The sequence below is a fragment of the Meles meles genome, chromosome 20 (assembly GCF_922984935.1).
Source record: "Meles meles chromosome 20, mMelMel3.1 paternal haplotype, whole genome shotgun sequence".
Taxonomy (NCBI): domain Eukaryota; kingdom Metazoa; phylum Chordata; class Mammalia; order Carnivora; family Mustelidae; genus Meles; species Meles meles.
The window spans coordinates 55194049-55212763 of record NC_060085.1 but is presented as its reverse complement, the minus strand read 5'-3'; the positions used below and the strand labels follow the sequence as shown (position 1 = coordinate 55212763).

The following is an 18715-nucleotide window of genomic DNA, read 5'->3' as shown; positions in this document are numbered from 1 at the left end:
CCTGCAGAGCAGAGAGCCAGATGCGGGGCTCAATCCCAGGACCCTGAGACCATGACCTGAGCCAAAGACAGAGGCTTAACCCACTGAGCAACCCAGGCGCCCCAGCTTGGCTCTTTTCCTGACTGATAATCAGGAAAAAATCAGGCTCAGTCCATTAAGCATCTGACTTCAGCTCAGGCCATGATCCCAGGGTCCTGGGATGGAGTCCCACATCGGGCTCCCTGCTCAGTGAGGAGTCTGCTTTTCCCTCTGCCCCACCCCCTGCTCTCTCTGTTAAATAATACATAAAATACTAAAAAAAAAAAAAAAAAAAAAAAAGGAGAGGGGCGCCTGGGTGGCTCCTGCTCTCTGCTCAGCGGGGAGCCTGCTTCCCCCACCATCTGTCTGTCTCTCTGCCTACTTGTGAACTCTGTCAAATAAATAAATAAAATCTTTAAAAAGAGAGAGAGAGAGAACAATGCAGTTATCTTCATGGGGGTGCCTGGGGTGGAGAGTGGGGGACAAACAAGCAGTGAGCCCCAGTGGTGCTCGCCTGTCCCCTCAGTACGGGGTGGGCGCTGTTCTGGCCGGGGAGCCTGTCCTACCCGGATATCATAGTGGTCCTTTAGGCCATCCTCCACGTGGTTCAGGAACTCGCAGATGTCCAGCCGGCCCAGGCAGCTCTCAAGCAGCGAGTACATGCACTCAAAGGCTGCCTTCCGCACATCCAGCCCATCATCCACCGTGTGCTTGAAGGGTCCCATCTCCACCTGCAGGACGGAAGGATGACGAGGGTTACGGGATGGGACTCTAGGGTGTAAGGACACCTCCCTCAGTCCCTGCTGCACACCCACCTCCCTTGTTCGGTATTGTGTTCTGTCGCCGAATCAAGCCTTGTACTCTCAAGCCTCTTGCCTTTGCTCAGCCTGCAATGTCCTCCGATGAGGACACTGCCTGGGTGGCTCAGTCGGTTTTAAGCGTCTGACTCTTGGTTTCAGCTCAGGTCATGATCTTGTGGTTGCAGGATGGAGCCCTGCATCAGGCTCTACACTGAGCCTGGTGTCTGCTTCAGATTCTGTCTCCCTCTCCCTCAGCTCGCTCACACCCACCCTCTCTCTTTAAAATAAATAAATAAAATCTTTAAAAAAACCCAGTAACAATAATTATTATGGTCTACGGAGCAGTGATAAGATGCCAACCACTGTGCTGAGTGCTTGACAAATGACATTTTACTCAAGCATCACAACAGCCCTAGGGAGGCAGTATTACCAATAACCCCATTTAACATATGAGGAAACTAGGCTCAAAGAGGTTAATTAACTCTCCCAAGAACATACAGCTAGTAAGTAGCTGAACTAGAATTAAAAAACCCTGGTCTCTGAAGCTTTTAACCACAAGGCTCTGTTCTTAATGGTAAACTCCTTCTCACCCCTCAAAGCCCCAATTAAAGGTCCCTCTTTTGGGAAAATTTCCAAACCCCTCTAATCACAGTCACTTCCTCCTCGGCAATGCCAGGTGGTTCAAACATTTTTATTATATCATGTGATGACAGCTGTTAAGTCACCTTTAATCTCTGCTCCTTAAAACCTTGTTTAAGGATTTAAGTCAGTGAAATAATTGGCAGAATGGGTCCCTCTGTCCCTGTGGAGGGCAGGAGCTCCCTGGGGGCAGACACCATGTCTGGTCCAGCTCTGATCCTGCCACCCTGACACCGGGCTGGCCCTCAGTGAACCCCTGCTGATTGCTGAGTGATAGTAAGAAGCACCAACTCCTACTGAGGCCGACGGTGCGCCAGGAACAGTTCTGAGCCCCTGCAGGACATAACTCATGGAATCTCCTCCACAACGCTCTGATGCGGATACAAATTAGTCTCCTCATTGTGCCCAAGAAGAAAACTGAGGCTCAGAGTGTCTGAAATGCCCAGGGTCACACAACTGGGAAGTGGGGGAGTGGGACTTGACCTAGGCCCCGGGTGACCTGAATCCTTGCCACAGCCCCACTGGTCAGGCCCAGGGCTTCCTGCCCTGTGTCTCTCTGGCCTCACCTCTCGAATGAGGTCCCTGCGGATCTTCGTCTCCTGGTAGAGGAGGGGCAGGATGTCATCCAGCAGGTCCCGAACCAGCGAGGGCTTGTTGTGCACAGCTGAGTTGAAGAAAGCCAGGGTGGCCCGGCGCACGTTCAGGTCTGGGTCCTGCAGGCTCTCCATAAACTCTCCTGATGGAAAGATGAAAGGGGGTGTGTGGGATGGCTGGGCCAAGACACAGACCACCTCCATCCCCGACCTCGATTACCTACTTAATGGGCAGACTTGGCCGAATGGGGGCAAATGTGTTCTGAGCATCTACTTTTTTGCCAGGCACAAGTCCTCAGAGCCCAGATAAGAATGTGAACTAGAGTCTAGCATGGGTTCAAATCCAGGTTCCACCACTGCCTAACTATGAGACCTTGGATAGCCTCAGTGTCTTATCTATCAAATGGGAGTAAGAGCAGTACCATAGCGGAGAACTGTTTTTAAGATTTAAAATGTAGTGAAGTGATATATATATATATATACACACACACATACATACACATATATACACACACATATATATATTTATTATATATAAATTTTTATTATACATAGTACATATTTATTTACATAAACTAAATCTATATAAAATATAAATACATAGAAGACAGCCTGGCACGGAGCAAGGATTCTATAAATGGTAACCTGATATTATTATAGATAGGGCTCTTGGAGATCAGAGAGGTGAAGAAACTTACACATTCATATAGCACTTCTCTGAGTATGACTTTTTATACAGTTTAGACTTTTGATAACTACACTAATGTTCCATATGCTCTGTAAGTAAATAAAATCAAGAATGAGGTGAGTCCCTAAAGAAAAGCATAAAAAATAACAACAACCAAACCCCTAACTATATTTCAAATGATTAACAAAACCATCAGGTTATGAGAGAGTGAAACAATTCACCAAGTAACTTCCGAGGTATTTTGATTAGATGCCCTCAAGCTAAGGACAAAAAGCCCTACAAATAAATGCTGACTTTTCAGCTATAAAGGTTAGCAATTCTCAGTCTACTTTCTGTGTATTCCAGAATATATATCTTATAGGTAGTAGGAGGTGAGTTTCACCCTGTAAGAGAAGGGTACGGAATGGGAGGGAAGGAGGCTGGGGGAACCCTGCAGTGCTGGACTGGAGAGGAGGTAACTCATGTCCCTGTGTGTCTGTCTGTGTACATACACTCATACACACACACACTCCTCAGCTCCGTCTGCTGAGGGCCTCACAGCGGTGGCACCCCAGTAGCAATGAGCACACCTAGAGTCCAGGTTTTGGGTCCTAAGTATCATTCTCCCATCAAAGGAATCAGGGCTCCCTGGAGAAATGGCTGATTCCTGAGCTGGGGCAGGAAAAGTTCGAGTTCGAATTGCTGTGACTTCTGGACGTGTTCTCCAATCCCAAGCATGGCCATGTCTGCTGACCCCTGGTCTCACCCAACAGTGCCCTGTCAAGTGGGGATCAGCACCCCCATTTTATAGCTCGGGATGAGATGATCGCCCATGCTCACACAGCCAGAGAGAAGCAGAGAACCAGGCTACCAACCCAAGACTCCCCACATTCCACGAGGCTGCCTGGAGGAGAAGGGCCAGACGCCAGTGTGGTCCAGTGACAGGCCTGCAGACTCGGAGCTTCGAATGTCTGCCTTCTCTAGGAAGAGCCTGGTCCCGCAAAGCCCCAAAGAGAGGGCTCACCAACAAAGGATACTTGGTGTCCTCACGACAGAGGGTTCCTCAGACAGGAGGTAAGCTGCTCCCCACTCCAGTGCAGCCCTACTCAGCTTTGCACCCGCTGAGGCCAATGCATGAGAGGCTGGTGGTTTTCCACTTATAAGAGCCTGCATGTTCAGGGAATACCTTCCCCTCAGTAATGGATAGGGTCTCTGAAATAACCTCAGAACCTTACCCCCATTCTACAGAGGAGGAAACTAAGGCTCAGAGGTCACAAGGGGCATGCTAGGCTTACCCAGTGATTCAGTGTCAGCAGAGGGATTTGAACCTAGACCCCTACTTCCTGTCAGGGGAGTGAGGTAGTCTCCTGGGTCTCCAACTCCCCTTGACTCATGTGTAAGAAAAGTCAGCTCAGACTCAAAGCCTGGGAGGGGGTACTGAATGGGGCCGGAGACAGAGGGAAGGGGTGCTCACCAATGAGGCTCTTCAGGAGGGGGTCAATAGGATGGGGCTGGTCAGAGATGAGGAACTTGACTGCTGTGATAACCGTGCTCCGCGTGTGTGGCCGACCTGCAGGATGAGAGGAATCCGCTTGGTGAGTGCCAGGGTGGACCCTGGATACCCACAAGTCAGAAGGCACCAAGGCTCTCTGCCTCCCCAGGAGACAAAACGGGACCCCTCCCCTCTTTGGCAAAGTCAATGCTCCCATTTCCCTTGGCAGCCTAAAATTTATCCCTAAATTCTCTCTGCTGTGGCTGACGGGAAAACTCCCAGTTCTCAGGTAACCACACTGCAGGATGCAGACAGGGAACCAAGAACCCAAGACAGTGGTCAATCCACAGCCCAAAGACCTTTGCTCAGGCCTTACAGCTGTGTTCTATTTTTCAGACACATTATCTCAATTAATCCTCAGGATGGTCATGTAAATTAGTTAATAATGGTAAGAGAAATCAAAATGTTTCATAAAAATTATTATTTATCTTTATTTTACAGAAGAGGAAAAAGACCCAGAAAGGTTAAGTTCACATCTAAGGTCACACAGCAGATCCAAAATTCAACGGCTGATTCTGAGCCCTGGCAGAGCCCTCCTCCTCAGCCCGGGGCAGGTGTGCTCCAGGCAAGCTGAAGGCCAAGGGGATGCCAACAGAATTCAGAACACCCCCTAAGCTTGGTAATGGAGAAGACACTTAATTTTACTTTTCTGCCTGCTGAGTAGAGAAGGTGAAGAAAGGGAAGGGAATATACCTTCTGTTTCGGTGAAAGGAACAAATCAGAGGGGCTTGCTCCTCTCCTCCCCAGCACACAGCAGTGATGGGTTAAGGTTGTTTCCATCATGCAGACTTTACATTTGAGACTCAGGGAAGAAGTTTACATTTGGTGCCGGGGTGTGAATAAGGGAATGAGTTAGTGACTTTAGACTTGCAGCTTTTCCCCTTACTCTCTCTATCCGGACTGGCTCCTAAGAATATTCAGGGTGGCTGATGAAGACATGGGCAATAGAACAGGATTAAGTGAATTTGAAATGAGGAAAATGATGGGGGGCCTGCGTGGCTCAGTTAGTTAAATGTCCTACTCTTGGTTTCAGTCTTGATCTCAGTGTCGTGGGATTGAGCCCTGCTGTTGGGCTCCCTGTTCAGTGGGATGTCTGCTTACGATTCTCCCTCTCATTCTCCTCTCTGCACATGCTCCCTCTCTCTAAAAAATACATCTTAAAAAAATTAATTAAAGGGACACTTGGGTGACTCAGTTGGTTAAGCATCTGCCTTCGGCTTGGGTCATGATCTCAGTGTCCTGGGATGGAGTCCCGAGTCAGGCTCCCTGCTCAGCGGGGAGCCTGCTTCTCCTTCTCTCTCTGCCTGCCTCTCCTCCTGCTTGTGTGCTCTTTCTGGCAAATGAATAAAGAAAATCTTTAAAAAAAACTTAATTGTAACATAAAATGAGAAAAAAAATGAGGCTGAGGAAAAATATAGGCAGGGAAGTGAGAGGAGGACTAAAGTGAGGGCAGGGAGAGCCAACTAGGAAGTCCCACAAACTTGCTAGGAGCAGGCCACGAATTTGGCTCCAAGCTTCCAGGTGGCTAAAAAGGAAATGTGACTGGTTAGCTGGCTCAACCGTGTGCATGAGGTAGAAACAAACCGGAGCTGGGGAATGGCAGAGCTGCTCCTCATCCCAAGACTCTGGCCGCTCAAGGTTTCTCATGAAGAGCGCTGTGAGTATCACAGGCAATTCTGAGCCACAGAGCTGGCCACTGCTTCTAAACCCAGTCAGGGCTTAACTGTAATCACTAACAGCAATGACAGCAGTTACTCCTTTAGTGTTAATTACACACCATCCACTATGCACCCACCATTTTGCCTGCATTCTGTCAGTGCATACACCCACTGACCCTATCAGCAAGCCAGCAGACCAGCTCCAGGCCTGGAGGCCTTTCCTTCTCCAGGCTTCCACGTGCCCAAGAGCCCCACAGTCCCACCTGTCTGCTTTCTTCCTCCGAGCTTCAGAATGCCCGGACATGCCCTTGCCTGATCACACAAAACCTGCCCTGCTTTTTGCCAGGTCTCCCCCACCCCCGAAATCCCGAGGGATATGGCCCCCAGTCCTAGTCTACACTGACATTTGTTCCTGGCTCCTAGCCCAAGAGAGCTGCACTCTCTTCAGGCAGAGAATTGCTTTTATTAACTTTCGCCTGGAGCATGACACTACGGTCTATGCCAAGGAGTACGAAAATGGCACCATGAAAGGCTTATTTTTTGAGGGGACATATTAAGGATTCTCTCTCCTCTATCCTAAAGAGTCCCCCAGGTAGAGGCTGCAAGTCTCTGAAAACACTGGGTTTGAAAGGCTCCCCTGCCTTCACCTTATCCACACTGCGACTCTCTGACCCAGTTGCTTGAATTAGCTCATTCTGAGTGGGCAGCTCAGATGCAAACTGCCTGCTTCCGATTTGGAACTGCCTTTGCCCATGTCTGTGCCCCTACCTGCAGCGAGCTGCTTCCGGAATCGGGGCAGAAGGAATGGAGGATTCGCGAGGACTAGCTTGCCGATGCACTCAGCCACCACCCCCCGGGTGCCCTCCTCGGCGCCCTCACAGCGCTGGAAGAGCAGGGCCCAGATGTCCTCAGCATAGGGCTTCAGGCTGTCGGGCTGGGCAGCGCCCAGGGCCTCCCTGAGTGCGTGCAGGAGCAGGTACTGCCGCCGGGGCTCAGCCTCAATCTGCCCCAGCAGGAAGGGCAGGAAGTCGGGCAGGTTCCCGGCACCCACGCGGCCCAGCGCATAGGATGCGGCCGCCCTCACGTCCTCACTGGGTGACCCCAAGGCTTCCAGGAGCACTGCCTTCAGCTCCCGCTGGGGGCCTGGCCCGGCCACCTGGCCTACCTCGGCCAGCGACAGGAACGCCAGGACCTTGACCCCTGTGCTTGAGTGGGGTGACCTGGCATCACAGACCAGGCGGTTTGCTGTGCCTGCCGCCTCCTGGGGACAAGCGGCTGCGAGGGCCGCCACACACCGAGCCAGAGAGTGGAACACCTGCTTGTGCAAGCCTGGCCCGCCCTCCGCGGCCTGGTCATAGACAGGTGCCGTGAGCATGCGGATGAGCTCCTTGTAGTCCACGCACGGGGGGCGGGTCCCCACCAGGGCCTGCAGGAAGCCTTCAGCAGCCGCCAGCACGCTGGCAGGCAACAGGGGTGAGCGCAGCAACCGCAGCAGCTCCGAGAGCACAGGGCCGCTGACCTTGGCCAAGGAGGCTGGCTGGGCCTGGGTCATTGTGGCAAGGAAGTCCACGGCCAGCTGGGCCACATGCATGTCACTCTCACTGACCAGGGCAGGCAGCTCGGCCAGCACTGCCTGCACAGCACTCGGCGGGAGGCTATGTCCCTGGCTCTGGGCCAGGGCGTCCAGGGCAGCCAGCGTGGCCAGCCGCAGCGCCCGTTGGTTCTTCCGCAGGAACGAGGCCAGAATGGGCAGTGCCTCAGTCACGATGGGCTGCAGGTCAAGCCGCAACGGGGACACGGCCACCAGCGTCAGTGCCTTGACAGCAGGCAGCCGGGTGATCTCATTCCGCAGGCGGTCCAGGAGAAGCAACAGTGAAGGCCCTAGGTCGTCCCCGAGCCGGTCACCCAGGTGGGCCACAAGGTGGCCCATGCAGGAGATGGCGCGCTCCTTCACCTCCTGGTCCAGGTCAGTGGCACGGAGCCGTGCCAGGGTGGCTGCAGACATCTCTCCAATGTATGGTTCAGGGTCCAGTGTCCGAGGCCTGTCCAGGGGCCACAGGGCCCGCACCAGCTCCTGGAGCACCAGCAGGGCCTCGGCCGCGATCTTGTAGAAAGGGTCAGCCACGCAGGCCATCACAGGTGGCAGGAGAGTCGGTAGGTGTGAGTGGAAGGCCTCGGCTGGCTCTGTGCCCAGCAGCCCCTGTAGGAAGGCCAGGGCGTCCATCCGGATAGTGGAGGAGCTTGAACGGTCCACCAGAGAGAAGACAATGCCTGTGGAGTGGGTGCAAAAGTTATAGGGCCACAAGCAGTCCCTGGTTATGGGGGTGGAGCATCTGCAGGCATCTGAGCTGGACCCAGACCTCTAGGCTCTTAGGCTGCAGATTCTGGAAGGTCAGGGCTTGCCCAGGGCCAGAAGGGAGGGACACAAAGCCAGGAAACCCTTCTGAAACAAGGAAGTAGGGCCTGTACCCCAGCTTTGTTCTCACTGCTGGGAGTGGGGAGCCACTATAGGTTGCTGAACAAGGGTACCCACAGGGATTGAGGCCTGGGGTCTGGGTTCTAGAAGAGCCCAGGACAGCAGATAGCCAGCTGCAGTCCATCCTACCTGCTACCAGCACAGGCATGTGCTCTGCCAGGCTGCCGGGGAGGACCCCCGCCAGCTCGGTGAGGAGGCTGAAGCAGCCCTGGCGGGCCCTGACGCTCCGATCCTTAAGCTGCCGCTGCAGGGCCTTGATCACCAGAGGCACCTGTGGGCAGTTTGCAGGCGATCAGTGACCACCCAGGAAAGCTGGCTGCCCCACCCAGTAGTGGGGCACTTTGCCCAGTAACAGGCCCATGGAGGACCCCCGGTAGGGGAGGATCGCTCTATCCCCAGCTTTCCCTCATACCCTCCATACCCTCCATACCAGACACCTGATTCCATATGCAGACCCTCTGCAGTTGGTCCTGTTCCTGGGCCCTCTTTACAGATGGGGAGCAGGCCTGAGAGATGAAGTGACTTGCTCCAGGTCACCCAAGGCAGTCTGGCTCTCACCCCTACACTCCATGAGGGTTAAGCATTGAGGCCCCTTTTCCTTCCCTCGCTAGATTCTCTCCCCAGAGGAACCCAACTGTCCCCTGAGCTTCCGATGCCAGTGAGGCAAAGACTCCCAGATCTACATCTCCGATGTCAGACTCGTGTGCTCACCGCCCAGCGGACTTCTGAACATGGGCATCCAAGGACCTCCCATGTAAACGTCCAGAACAGAACTTTAGATATTCCCTTCACAGGTCAAGGAACTGCAGTTCATGCTTTAGCCAGAATCTGGCACTCACATGACACCTTCCTGTCCCTCACCCTCCACATCCAATCCGTGAGCACGACCCAAAAACTTCCCCTCCAGTCTAACCAGTCCTCTTTCCCCTACTCCCAGCCTACGGCACCATCCCTTCCACTTGGACAACTAGCTGCTGGCCTCCAGCGGCTATTCTTTCCCGCCCTGTTACAGTCCGTTTCCCCCCATACAGAAGCCAGCGTGAGCTCCTTCAAATGGGAACAGGATCCTGTAATTCCCCTCCTGTGGCTTCTAGGCTCTTGGAATAAAACTGAAACTCCTTCTCAGGGGGCCAGAAGCCCAACTGGCGCCGTCTATCTGTCCCTAGCCTGTGTGGTCCACAGGCCTGTGTCTTACCTGCCATGGTCCCCACTGGGCCTCAGCACCCAACAAGGGCCGGGGACACTCAGGGCTCAGGGCACACACCTCAGTGGGTGGACAGATGACGTGGCAGCAGAATGATGGGAAAGCCGATGGATGGGAGGGTGAGTCCTGAGTCGGGGAGCAAGGATGGGAGATGGAAGGAGGCATGCCCACCTGGCCGTGCAGCGCGTGGAGGCCGATGCCTGTCTGGGTAGGCTCCTCCATGGACCCCAGCCACCCCTTCGGGGGTCGCGTCTGCCGCAGCAGCACAATGTAAGCCCCGAAGACATCGGCCTTGACGTTCTCCTCGCGTTCCTTGAAGCGATGGATGAGCGCGGGTGCCAGGGTGCCATGGAAATCAGGCAGCAGGTCAGGCCGGGAGCCAATCAAGGCTGCCATGCACTTGGCTGCGGCCCGGCGCACCTTCCAGCTCATGTCTTCATCATCACTGTACTCGTCTTCACTCTCTAGGGCAGGAACAGGATACCCATGGAGCCCCCTGTGTGCTGCAGCCTGGCCCCACCAGGGCTGCCTGCTGGGAGGGGGCAGGGAGGAGGGAGCCAGGCCTTTTCCAACGTTTGATGACTCTTCACAGGCTATGAGGAAGGTTACCTGCCCTTTAATGAACACCTACCGTGTGCTAGAGGTGAGGCCGAGCACCTCAGATCCACAAACTCAAGTGAGCCTCACAACTAACTGACTTGTGAGATGGGGGTTATTTTCCCTCTGTAGAGATGTGGAAACTGGGGAGAATGGTTCACTCCAAGTTACTTGAGCAGGGATATAGCTGGAGTGAGACCAGGATGCTCCCTTTGCCTCCAGACCCTTCACTGTTTTGCCTACATCAGGGACAAAACGAACTTTAAAGTCATTAGTGAGGATTTCAGAGAATCCATGCGGGCACAAAATCCATCCTTGGTCAGAACTGAACTGTGTGATGTTTCACTTATTAGGATTGAGAAGGGAGAGATGATAGGCCTTCCTTTGACTTCCTCCCTCCCTCTACCCCACAGCCTCTCAAGTCCTGATTCTGGCTTCCAAGCAGGACTACTAACAAGGAAGAGCTGGGTTTGTGTGGCTTTCTATTTGCCAAGCACCCCTGACAGGACAGAGCTCTTCAAGTCTTCACCACACCTCAGGAATGAGGGTGCCTTCTTGTCATTTTATAGATGACAAGAATAAAGCTCAGAGAGGGTGAGACTCTCCTGAGGACACACAGCTAGGAAACAACAGAGCTGAGATTCAGGCCCACGAGGCCCACCCATACACCTAGGGAGACACACATGAAGCTAAGAGGGGGATGGTCCTAACTAGGGATACCACAAGGCACAGACCCAGAAGCCAGTGTCTTCTCCCTACCCATGCCACTCTGTAGATGACTTTCTACAACTTTCAGAGCACTGGTGTCTGGAGAAGCCATAGAGGGCCATGTGGATGGTCCCATGGATATGTCCTGTCACCAGAGCAGATGTCCTCTGATGGACTGTGGTTTGTTACCTCCACCCTAGGCCACCCAGGAAGAAACATCCATAGCTCCAGGCTACTGACAAGAAAATGCCCATCCTCCCTAACCTGGGATTCGAGGCCCCAACACCCAAGTCCAATCTCATCTCCCACCATCCCATCTTATTCTGAGCACCCCACCAGACCCTAAGTCCATCTCCTCCATCAATGCCCTGCTTCTAGGGCCTGTCTGAGTGACAGGTAGGACAACAGGCACAGAAGGAAGGAAGCCACTGCATCCATTTCCCAACCAGGCATCTCTCCCCCATTAGTATCTATCATTCCACCATTAGATAATCATATCCATCATTAGAGATAGATAGAGTATCTATCATTCCACCATTAGAGCTTCACTCTGCTGGGTTAAAGCATCTCTTGGAAGCCAATACTAAGCAGGCAGAGAGATGGCAGCATAGAGGTGGGGGTTCCAATGCCCAATTTTGCCACTTCCTAGCTGTGTTATCTCAGGCAAATCTCTCCTCTAAATCCAGGTTTCCTTGTCTGAAATATGGTGATAACAACAAGCACCTGGTTTTCTAGAGTTATTGGAAGGAGCATGAAATGAGAATGCTCAGGACACCAGTCGATGTTCAGTAAATGACAGCAATTACCACTATTATTACCCAGATCTGTGCATAGGGTGGGGACTTTGGGGAACCCAGGTCACAGAGGGCAGGACTGGAGACCAAGGAAGATCAGGATGGGGGTGCTGGGTGTGGCCTTGTTTTTGGCCGGGGAGCTGGGGTGTATCCCATGAAAGCTGCACCCATTTCTGCCTTCCAGCCCCAGTGACAAGTTGGCCACCCACCTTGCTCACTGAATTCATTATCTTCTGTCTCCATCTGCTCCTCATCCCCGTCGCTGTCGTAGTTATAGTTCGGGTCATGCTTCATGTACTGGAGGCAGAGACTGGTCACATTGGGCACATGAGGACCCATCTCCTTGGGGCACCTGTGGATGGGATGGGGGGAGGCTCTGCTGGACAGGCAGGAGAGGGTAGGGGGTGGGCCCAGTGGTGAGTCCTGAGATCTGTTTTGAGGCCGGCATCCTGCCCCACCCCTTCCCCACCAAATTCCCAGAGAAACCCTGGGCCCCCATCTCCTGGCACCCGCACTGCACCTACTTCCTCAGGAAGGCCTCAAGGGCCTGGAGGCAGGACTCCCGGAGCTCATCGTCGTCCACGTTGCAGAACTCCTCCACCAGGGGCACCAGGCGGTCCAAGTGGGCCCCTACAGGGCCAGTTGTGTCACTGAGGGCCAGACACTTTCCCAGGCTCCCTCAGTCCACAGCACTTGTCCCTGCTCTTGCAGCCCTGACCACTGCAAACTCAACTTGGTGGCTTTAAAATCAAGCAGATGTCAAGGTTCTAGCCTTGTCTCTGCCACTGAGAGCTACGTGACCTTGGGCACACCACAACACTTCTCTAACCTTAGTCTACTCGTCTTTCCAACAGCGATTAACAATGCCTACCAGGCAGAGATTTGGGTGAAGATTAATGACATGATCCACATAAAGAGCTCCCCCTAAGTCCTGGCACACGGTAGGCACCCAAGAAGCATCTGTTGTTGAAACTGTTACTCATGTCCTCAACTTCTTCCCTGCACTAGGTTGCAGCCCTGAATGGGAAACATGGAAATGCAGGTACTGCTCTTATGCACCAGGCAAGAGCAGCTCTTGGTGCTTTAAAGATTCTGTCCTAGCCCTTCTCCAGTCACAGACTTCCCCATTTTCCTGTCCAACTGACCATGAACCCTAGTCTGGTCCTATGCAGGCTCCCTCGCAGGTTCATACTCCCTAGAGTGACCAACTGGTGGCTGTTGTTTGAGGGGGGATATGGACAGAGCATGAACTTCGGGGTGGGATCCCTGTGTGTGTTCATAAAATCCCTTAAAGTGAGAGAGCCAGAGGGGAAAGAGGGGCAGACTATGGCCAACTCTCCCCACACTGTTTTGTTGTAGCCCAGAACTCCCCGGTGCTTGAAAATAAATTCAAAGCTGCAGGATTCCATTTCTATAAAATTCATCTCTGGTGACAAAAAGCAGAGCAGTGCTTGCCTGGAGTGCGGCAGAGGGAAGGATGAAACTTAAAAGGGCACAAGGACACTTTAGGGGGTGATGGGAATGTTCTGCATCTTGACTGCAGTAGTAGTTTCACAGCTGTCTGCAAAGGTCAAAACACACTTAACTATGCACTCTAAGTAGTGCAGTTTATTGAATGTACATTATGCCCCGATAAAAAATTTTAAAAATTCAAGCTTGGCCTCTGGCTTGTTATTAAAGTATATCTGTCAAAGTAGGAGAATAGAACATACTGTATTTCATTTGGTGTTATGATTTATTATTATCCACGAGCCTCTTGGTGTTATGATTTATTATTATCCACGAGCCTCAGAATAGGTAGGTCAGGCTCAGAAGCACGTGGAGCTCAGGGCCCACCCACTGCCTCTCAAGCTCCGCCTCCCGGTTTCAGGCGTGTCAACCACGCCCCCTTATCTGGGAGGTGGCTGACACTCACGCCCCGCCCCTTATTCTCAGCTCGGGCCCACCCCTCTCCCCAGCACCTCCCTGCCTCAACCACGCCACCTCACAGAGGAGGTCTCGGGCCCCAGGCTCCGCAGCACCTCCCTACGTCGGCCCCGCCCCTTGCAGAGGAGCTCCACCCCCTTACCCAGGCGGTGGCCTGCCTGCCGGCCAACGCTCCCCAAACATTGGATCAGAGTGCGGGTGGCGGCCGGGCTGGAAGGTGCGCGCGGGCCGGGCAGCCCATCCAGCAGGTGGTCCGCGAGCTCCACGAAGAGGTCGGTGCTACAGGCGGCCGCCAGGTGGCCCAGTGCCCCGACTGCCCTCTTGCGCACGGCCAGGCGTGGGCTGTTCAGCTGCGGCAGCAGGCAGTGCAGGAGGCTGGCGTGGAAGGCACCCAGAGGGGCGCCCAGCCTGGGGAGTCAGAGAGGATGTCGGACGGGGCCTACCTAGCAGGCAGCCTGGGCTATGCACCTCTCCTCTGCCCATCCTCTCGGAGCCTCATCCCCGGAATTATGATAACCCAACGGCCCTTGGTAAATGGAAAGGCACCCTACAACTGTGTGGAGTAGTTATTTATTATCACACAAGAGAAAGCAGAGAAGGGAAGGGACTTTCTCGAGACCACTCAGCCAAGAAAGACAAGGCCAGGACTTGAATCCAGATTTCCAGGTTGCTAGCCAGGGGAGAAGCCCTGATGGTAATGGAATATGGAGGACTCCAGTGGGGCTGATTTCCTAGGAGTGTGGGCACACTCTAAACACACACACACACACACACACACACACACCCTGTTAGTCCATTCCCTTCACTGAGATCACAGTGGTCTAAAGTCTACCTCTGACCTGATCAGTCCTCTGCCTAACTCCTTCAGTGGCTCCCCAGTGCTCTTTGGATAAGCTGAGCTCTGGGCTCAAGGCAAGAGGCAAACCAGAGAACGGCTTCTGCACAGGGAGAATGCAGCCCCCTACCCACTGCAGCAGCCTCTGTCCTCACCTTCAAAACCAGGCCTGTGCATTTTCTGTCCCATACATATGCTGAGACCTTTTCCTCTCTCGCTCCACACAAACACATTGGCCTCACACTCCTACATCCAGCCCAGCTCTCTCTCCTAGATTTCATTTTTCATTTGTTTGTTCACCTACTATGCTACAGGGCCTGTGTTGGAAGCTTGGGGGAGAGTACACTGGCCCTAGAGCCTGCCCTCATGGAGTCTTTGGTTGAGTGGGTGGCCCCCAGGCACCTCAGATTCAACACGCCTCAAATGAACTCCCCACACACCTGCTCCTGCTCCCAGAGGGCACCAACAGCCGATGGCCCTGCGCCTGTTCTCCCCAGTGAGTAAAGCCAGACCCCGCGGGTGTCATCTTTGAGTCTTTGCCCCTCACCCACCCCAAGTTGTGTGGAGTCTAGCTCCTACATACAACCTGAGTGCCCCCCCCAGAAGCTTCCCAACCAGTCTTCCTGCCCATTCAACCCCTGCCATTTACCGTACACACAGCAGATAAGGAGTCTGAAAAACACAAATATGCACAAGGCATTCCTCGACCTCTGCCCTGCCCCCTGCCCCCACTCCTCACACATTCAGTGACATCCTTAGTCACCCAGCCTGCAGCTCCTGCTCAGCCCTTGGCCTCATCTCTCCACACCAGCCTCTCCACATTACGCCCCAGCCCCATGCTGTCTCACACAAGCCCCACGATCCCATGTCTTCTCTAGCCTCTGCCCTCTGGGCCGCAGGAAGTGTCCCCCTTTTGCCCACCCAATCCTGACCAAGTCCAGCCCATCCTTGAAGGCTCATCTAGCAGGACCCTCTCGAGGACGGTTTTTACCCCCAGCTCCTCCTCTGAGCTGCTAAAGGCTCTGCTCTTTTCTGTACTGTTGTTCTGACTGCACTTAGTTTATGTTGTTTGTGAGCTCCTCCCTAGGAGGGCCCAAGACCCATGCCATACCATAGTCCCAGCACCAGTTCAACACCTGACATCTTTCTGGGTCATGTGTAGGTGTTAAGTCTTGGGAGGTTGAATGAATGAACAGTTTTAAAGTGTACGGTGCAATTTAAAACGACAGCCCAGCTCTATTAGACCAAAAGAAGAAAAAGAGGAAGAAGGGGATGAGGAAGAGGATGAACACACGTAGGCTTCGGGGCTTGGAGTGACCTGAGTTCAAACTCCAGTTCCTGCCATTTACTGTTACCTTGGTACCGACAGTGTGACCATGGGCAGGGCTCAGAAACCACAGAATTGTGAGGAAGGAGCTCTCCTTTGCAGGGCTGCTAGGACACCTAAGGAGCACCAAGCACAGAGCCTGGTGTGCAGTTAAGTGCTGGCTCTGTGGATCCGAAACCCTCTCTGTCCCTGTCTTGCCCTCCCCCCGTCCTCCTTGCCCAGGGTGGCCTCCCGCACCTGCTCAGCATGTCAGAGAGGATGTCCAGGGCTTCCAACTGCACAGCCGCATCCTCTTGCTGGGCGATGGCGCTGGTGAGCTGGCCAGTGATCTTCCGGCACACGTTGGCAGCCAGGCCAGAGCCTGCACAGAGCACAGGGATGGCACAGTGAGGCCCAGGGCTGGCTGCCACCTCTGGTGGCCCCGCTCTGGTTATATTCCTGAGCCTACATCCCCAAGAATCTAGCTGACCCTCACCCTGAGTGGCCCAAGGCCTGACCCAGAGTCCGACAGCCAGGGAAGCTGAGGAATTGATGGCTGACTCGTCCCACACCCAGCCCCTCTGCCTTGTACCTGCTAACGAGGGAGGCAAGGAAAGCTCCTTGCCTAGATTCCCTTGCTGCTAGCAGGGGCAAAATGACCCTGCTCTGCCCAGTGAGATATAGGTTGAAGCCTTCCGAGGGCTTCTGGGGAAGCATGTGCTATTCTTTTTTTTTTTTTTTTTTTTAAAGATTTTATTTATTTATTTGACAGAGCGAGATCACAAATAGACAGAGAGGAAGGCAGAGAGAGAGAGAAGGAAGCAGGCTCCCGCTGAGCAAAGAGCCCGACGTGGGACTCGATCTCAGGACCCTGAGATCATGACCTGAGCCGAAGGCAGCGGCTTAACCCACTGAGCCACCCAGGCGCCCAGCATGTGCTATTCTTAAAAGATGCAGAGACCTTACCCCTGTCCTAACTGAGCTGCTGAATGAATTGGTGCAAAAATGGAATGGCTGATCCCTCCAGAATTCTGTGAGAAAAGCAACCCCATACTCCCTCAAGCTGTCATTAGTTTGTCATTTTGTTACTTATAGCTAAAGCCTTCCTGACACAGAGCCAGGAACTTAAACAGAGTTGGGCCTGAATTTTCTGCCACTTACTAGCTGGCTGGTGTTAGTAAGTACCTTCACCTCTTTGGGCCCCAGTTTCTTTAATCAGAAAGTAGGACAATAATGACAATGCCTAATCCCTGGGACCTGGGTACCTGTGGCTGCAGGGGGGAGCTCCGACAGGACAGTCTTGAGGCCGATGCCAGCGATGTCTCGGAGCTGCTCCTTATCTGACCGCATGTTGGCACAGAGGGCATCCACGATGGTCTCCACCTGGTACTCCTTCACTTTGCCCACCAGAGGACCCAGGCTGAGCAGGGAGGGAAGGAGGACGTCCAAAAGCCCCAGGCTCAGCCTGAGTCATGCTGCCCCTTAGGTTCTCTCGGGCCCATGAGGCCACATGTGCTGAGGAAAAGGCCCCAGATCAACATGGGACTCTCTATTTGCCAGAAAGAGAGGCACCATCTGGTTCTGCCAGCATTATTCCTGGCACCTCCCAAGCCAGCACCTCCTCCTGGGTTTTGCATGTCAGTATATAGCCAAACCCCTGAACCTAGTAACCTCAGCTGGAAACCAAGGAATGCCCAAGAGATTCTCAAACTTGAGCGTGTAGGAAAATCCTCTTGGAGGAGTTGTTAAAACAGATTTCCAGGCCCCACCCACATTTTCAGACTCAGGAGATCTAGGTGGGGCCTGAGAATTTAAATTTCTAGCAAGTTCTCAGTGGATGCTGATACTGTGGTCCAGGGCCCACACTTTGAGAACCTCTGCCTTACAGCCTTGTTTTGCCATTTGTAGTCACAGATCAGCTTCACGAGCATCACCAGCATCACCTGGAACTTGTCAGAAATGCAGAATCTCAGGTCCTACCCAGGACCTATGAAACCAGAATCTGCAGTTCAACAAAGGCCCCAGGCGATTTGAATCCACATTAAAGTTTAAAAGTAACTGTACCAGATACACTTGTTCTCAGCCTTAACTGTGCACTGACATCACCTGGGGCGTTTAAAAAACTGTCACCTGGGTGCTAGCCCCAGAGAATCTGAGTTAGTTGGTTTTCTTTTCTTTTTTCTTTTTTTAATTTAAAGATTTTATTTATTTATTTGACAGACAGAGATCACAAGTAGGTAGAGAGGCAGGCAGAGAGAGAGAGAGAGAGAGAGAGAGAGAGAGGAGGAAGCAGGCTCCCCACCGAGCAGAGAGCCCGATCGGGGCTCGATCCCAGGACCCTGGGATCATGACCTGAGCCGAAGGCAGAGGCTTTAACCCACTGAGCCACCCAGGCACCCCTGAGTTAGTTGGTTTTCATGTGTGGCCTGGACAGTGGGAGTTTGTTTTTGTTTTTTAAATTTTTAAAATTAATTTATTTATTTAAAATATTTTATTAATTCATTTGACAGAGAGAGATCACAAGCAGGCAGAAAGGCAGGGGGAAGCAGGCTCCCTGCTGAGCAGAGAGCCCGATACAGGCCTTGATCCCAGGACCCTGAGATCAAGAACTGAGCTGAAGGCAGAGGCTTAACCCACTGAGCCACGCAGAAGCTCCTGTTTCTGCCTTTTTAATTACCTAGGTGATTCTAACATGCAGTTAAGATTGAGAACTCTAACCTAAATGAATTCTGAGATGATGGTATGCGTTTGAATGCAGATTCCCAGGTGCTACCTTCTGACCTGCCTACCTCAGACTCCTCCCTCCACCTCTCCTGCTCCTGAGTCTGAATCCCTGTTGCGGAATACATAGCTTTAGCAGGGGTCCCAGGGAACTGCAATGCATACCAGTTTACAAAGCGTGGCTCTCTTTTGGCGGTTTTCTCTATCAACTCTTCTAAGTA

General features: G+C 53.0%; 1 protein-coding gene across 1 annotated transcript in view; it reads right to left on the bottom strand.

The window, feature by feature from the left end:
• CAND2 (cullin associated and neddylation dissociated 2 (putative)) overlaps positions 1 to 18715 on the bottom strand; it is a 32617-nt gene that overhangs the window by 6595 nt on the left and 7307 nt on the right. The window contains exons 3-13 of the mRNA XM_045990810.1: positions 17039 to 17193; positions 16032 to 16155; positions 13775 to 14040; positions 12231 to 12336; positions 11916 to 12058; positions 9779 to 10071; positions 8533 to 8674; positions 6696 to 8198; positions 4192 to 4287; positions 2024 to 2193; positions 585 to 749 (exon numbers count right to left, since the gene is read on the bottom strand). Of these exons, the coding sequence (XP_045846766.1) occupies positions 585 to 749; positions 2024 to 2193; positions 4192 to 4287; positions 6696 to 8198; positions 8533 to 8674; positions 9779 to 10071; positions 11916 to 12058; positions 12231 to 12336; positions 13775 to 14040; positions 16032 to 16155; positions 17039 to 17193 (3163 nt within the window). The remainder of the gene's footprint in view (positions 1 to 584; positions 750 to 2023; positions 2194 to 4191; positions 4288 to 6695; positions 8199 to 8532; positions 8675 to 9778; positions 10072 to 11915; positions 12059 to 12230; positions 12337 to 13774; positions 14041 to 16031; positions 16156 to 17038; positions 17194 to 18715) is intronic.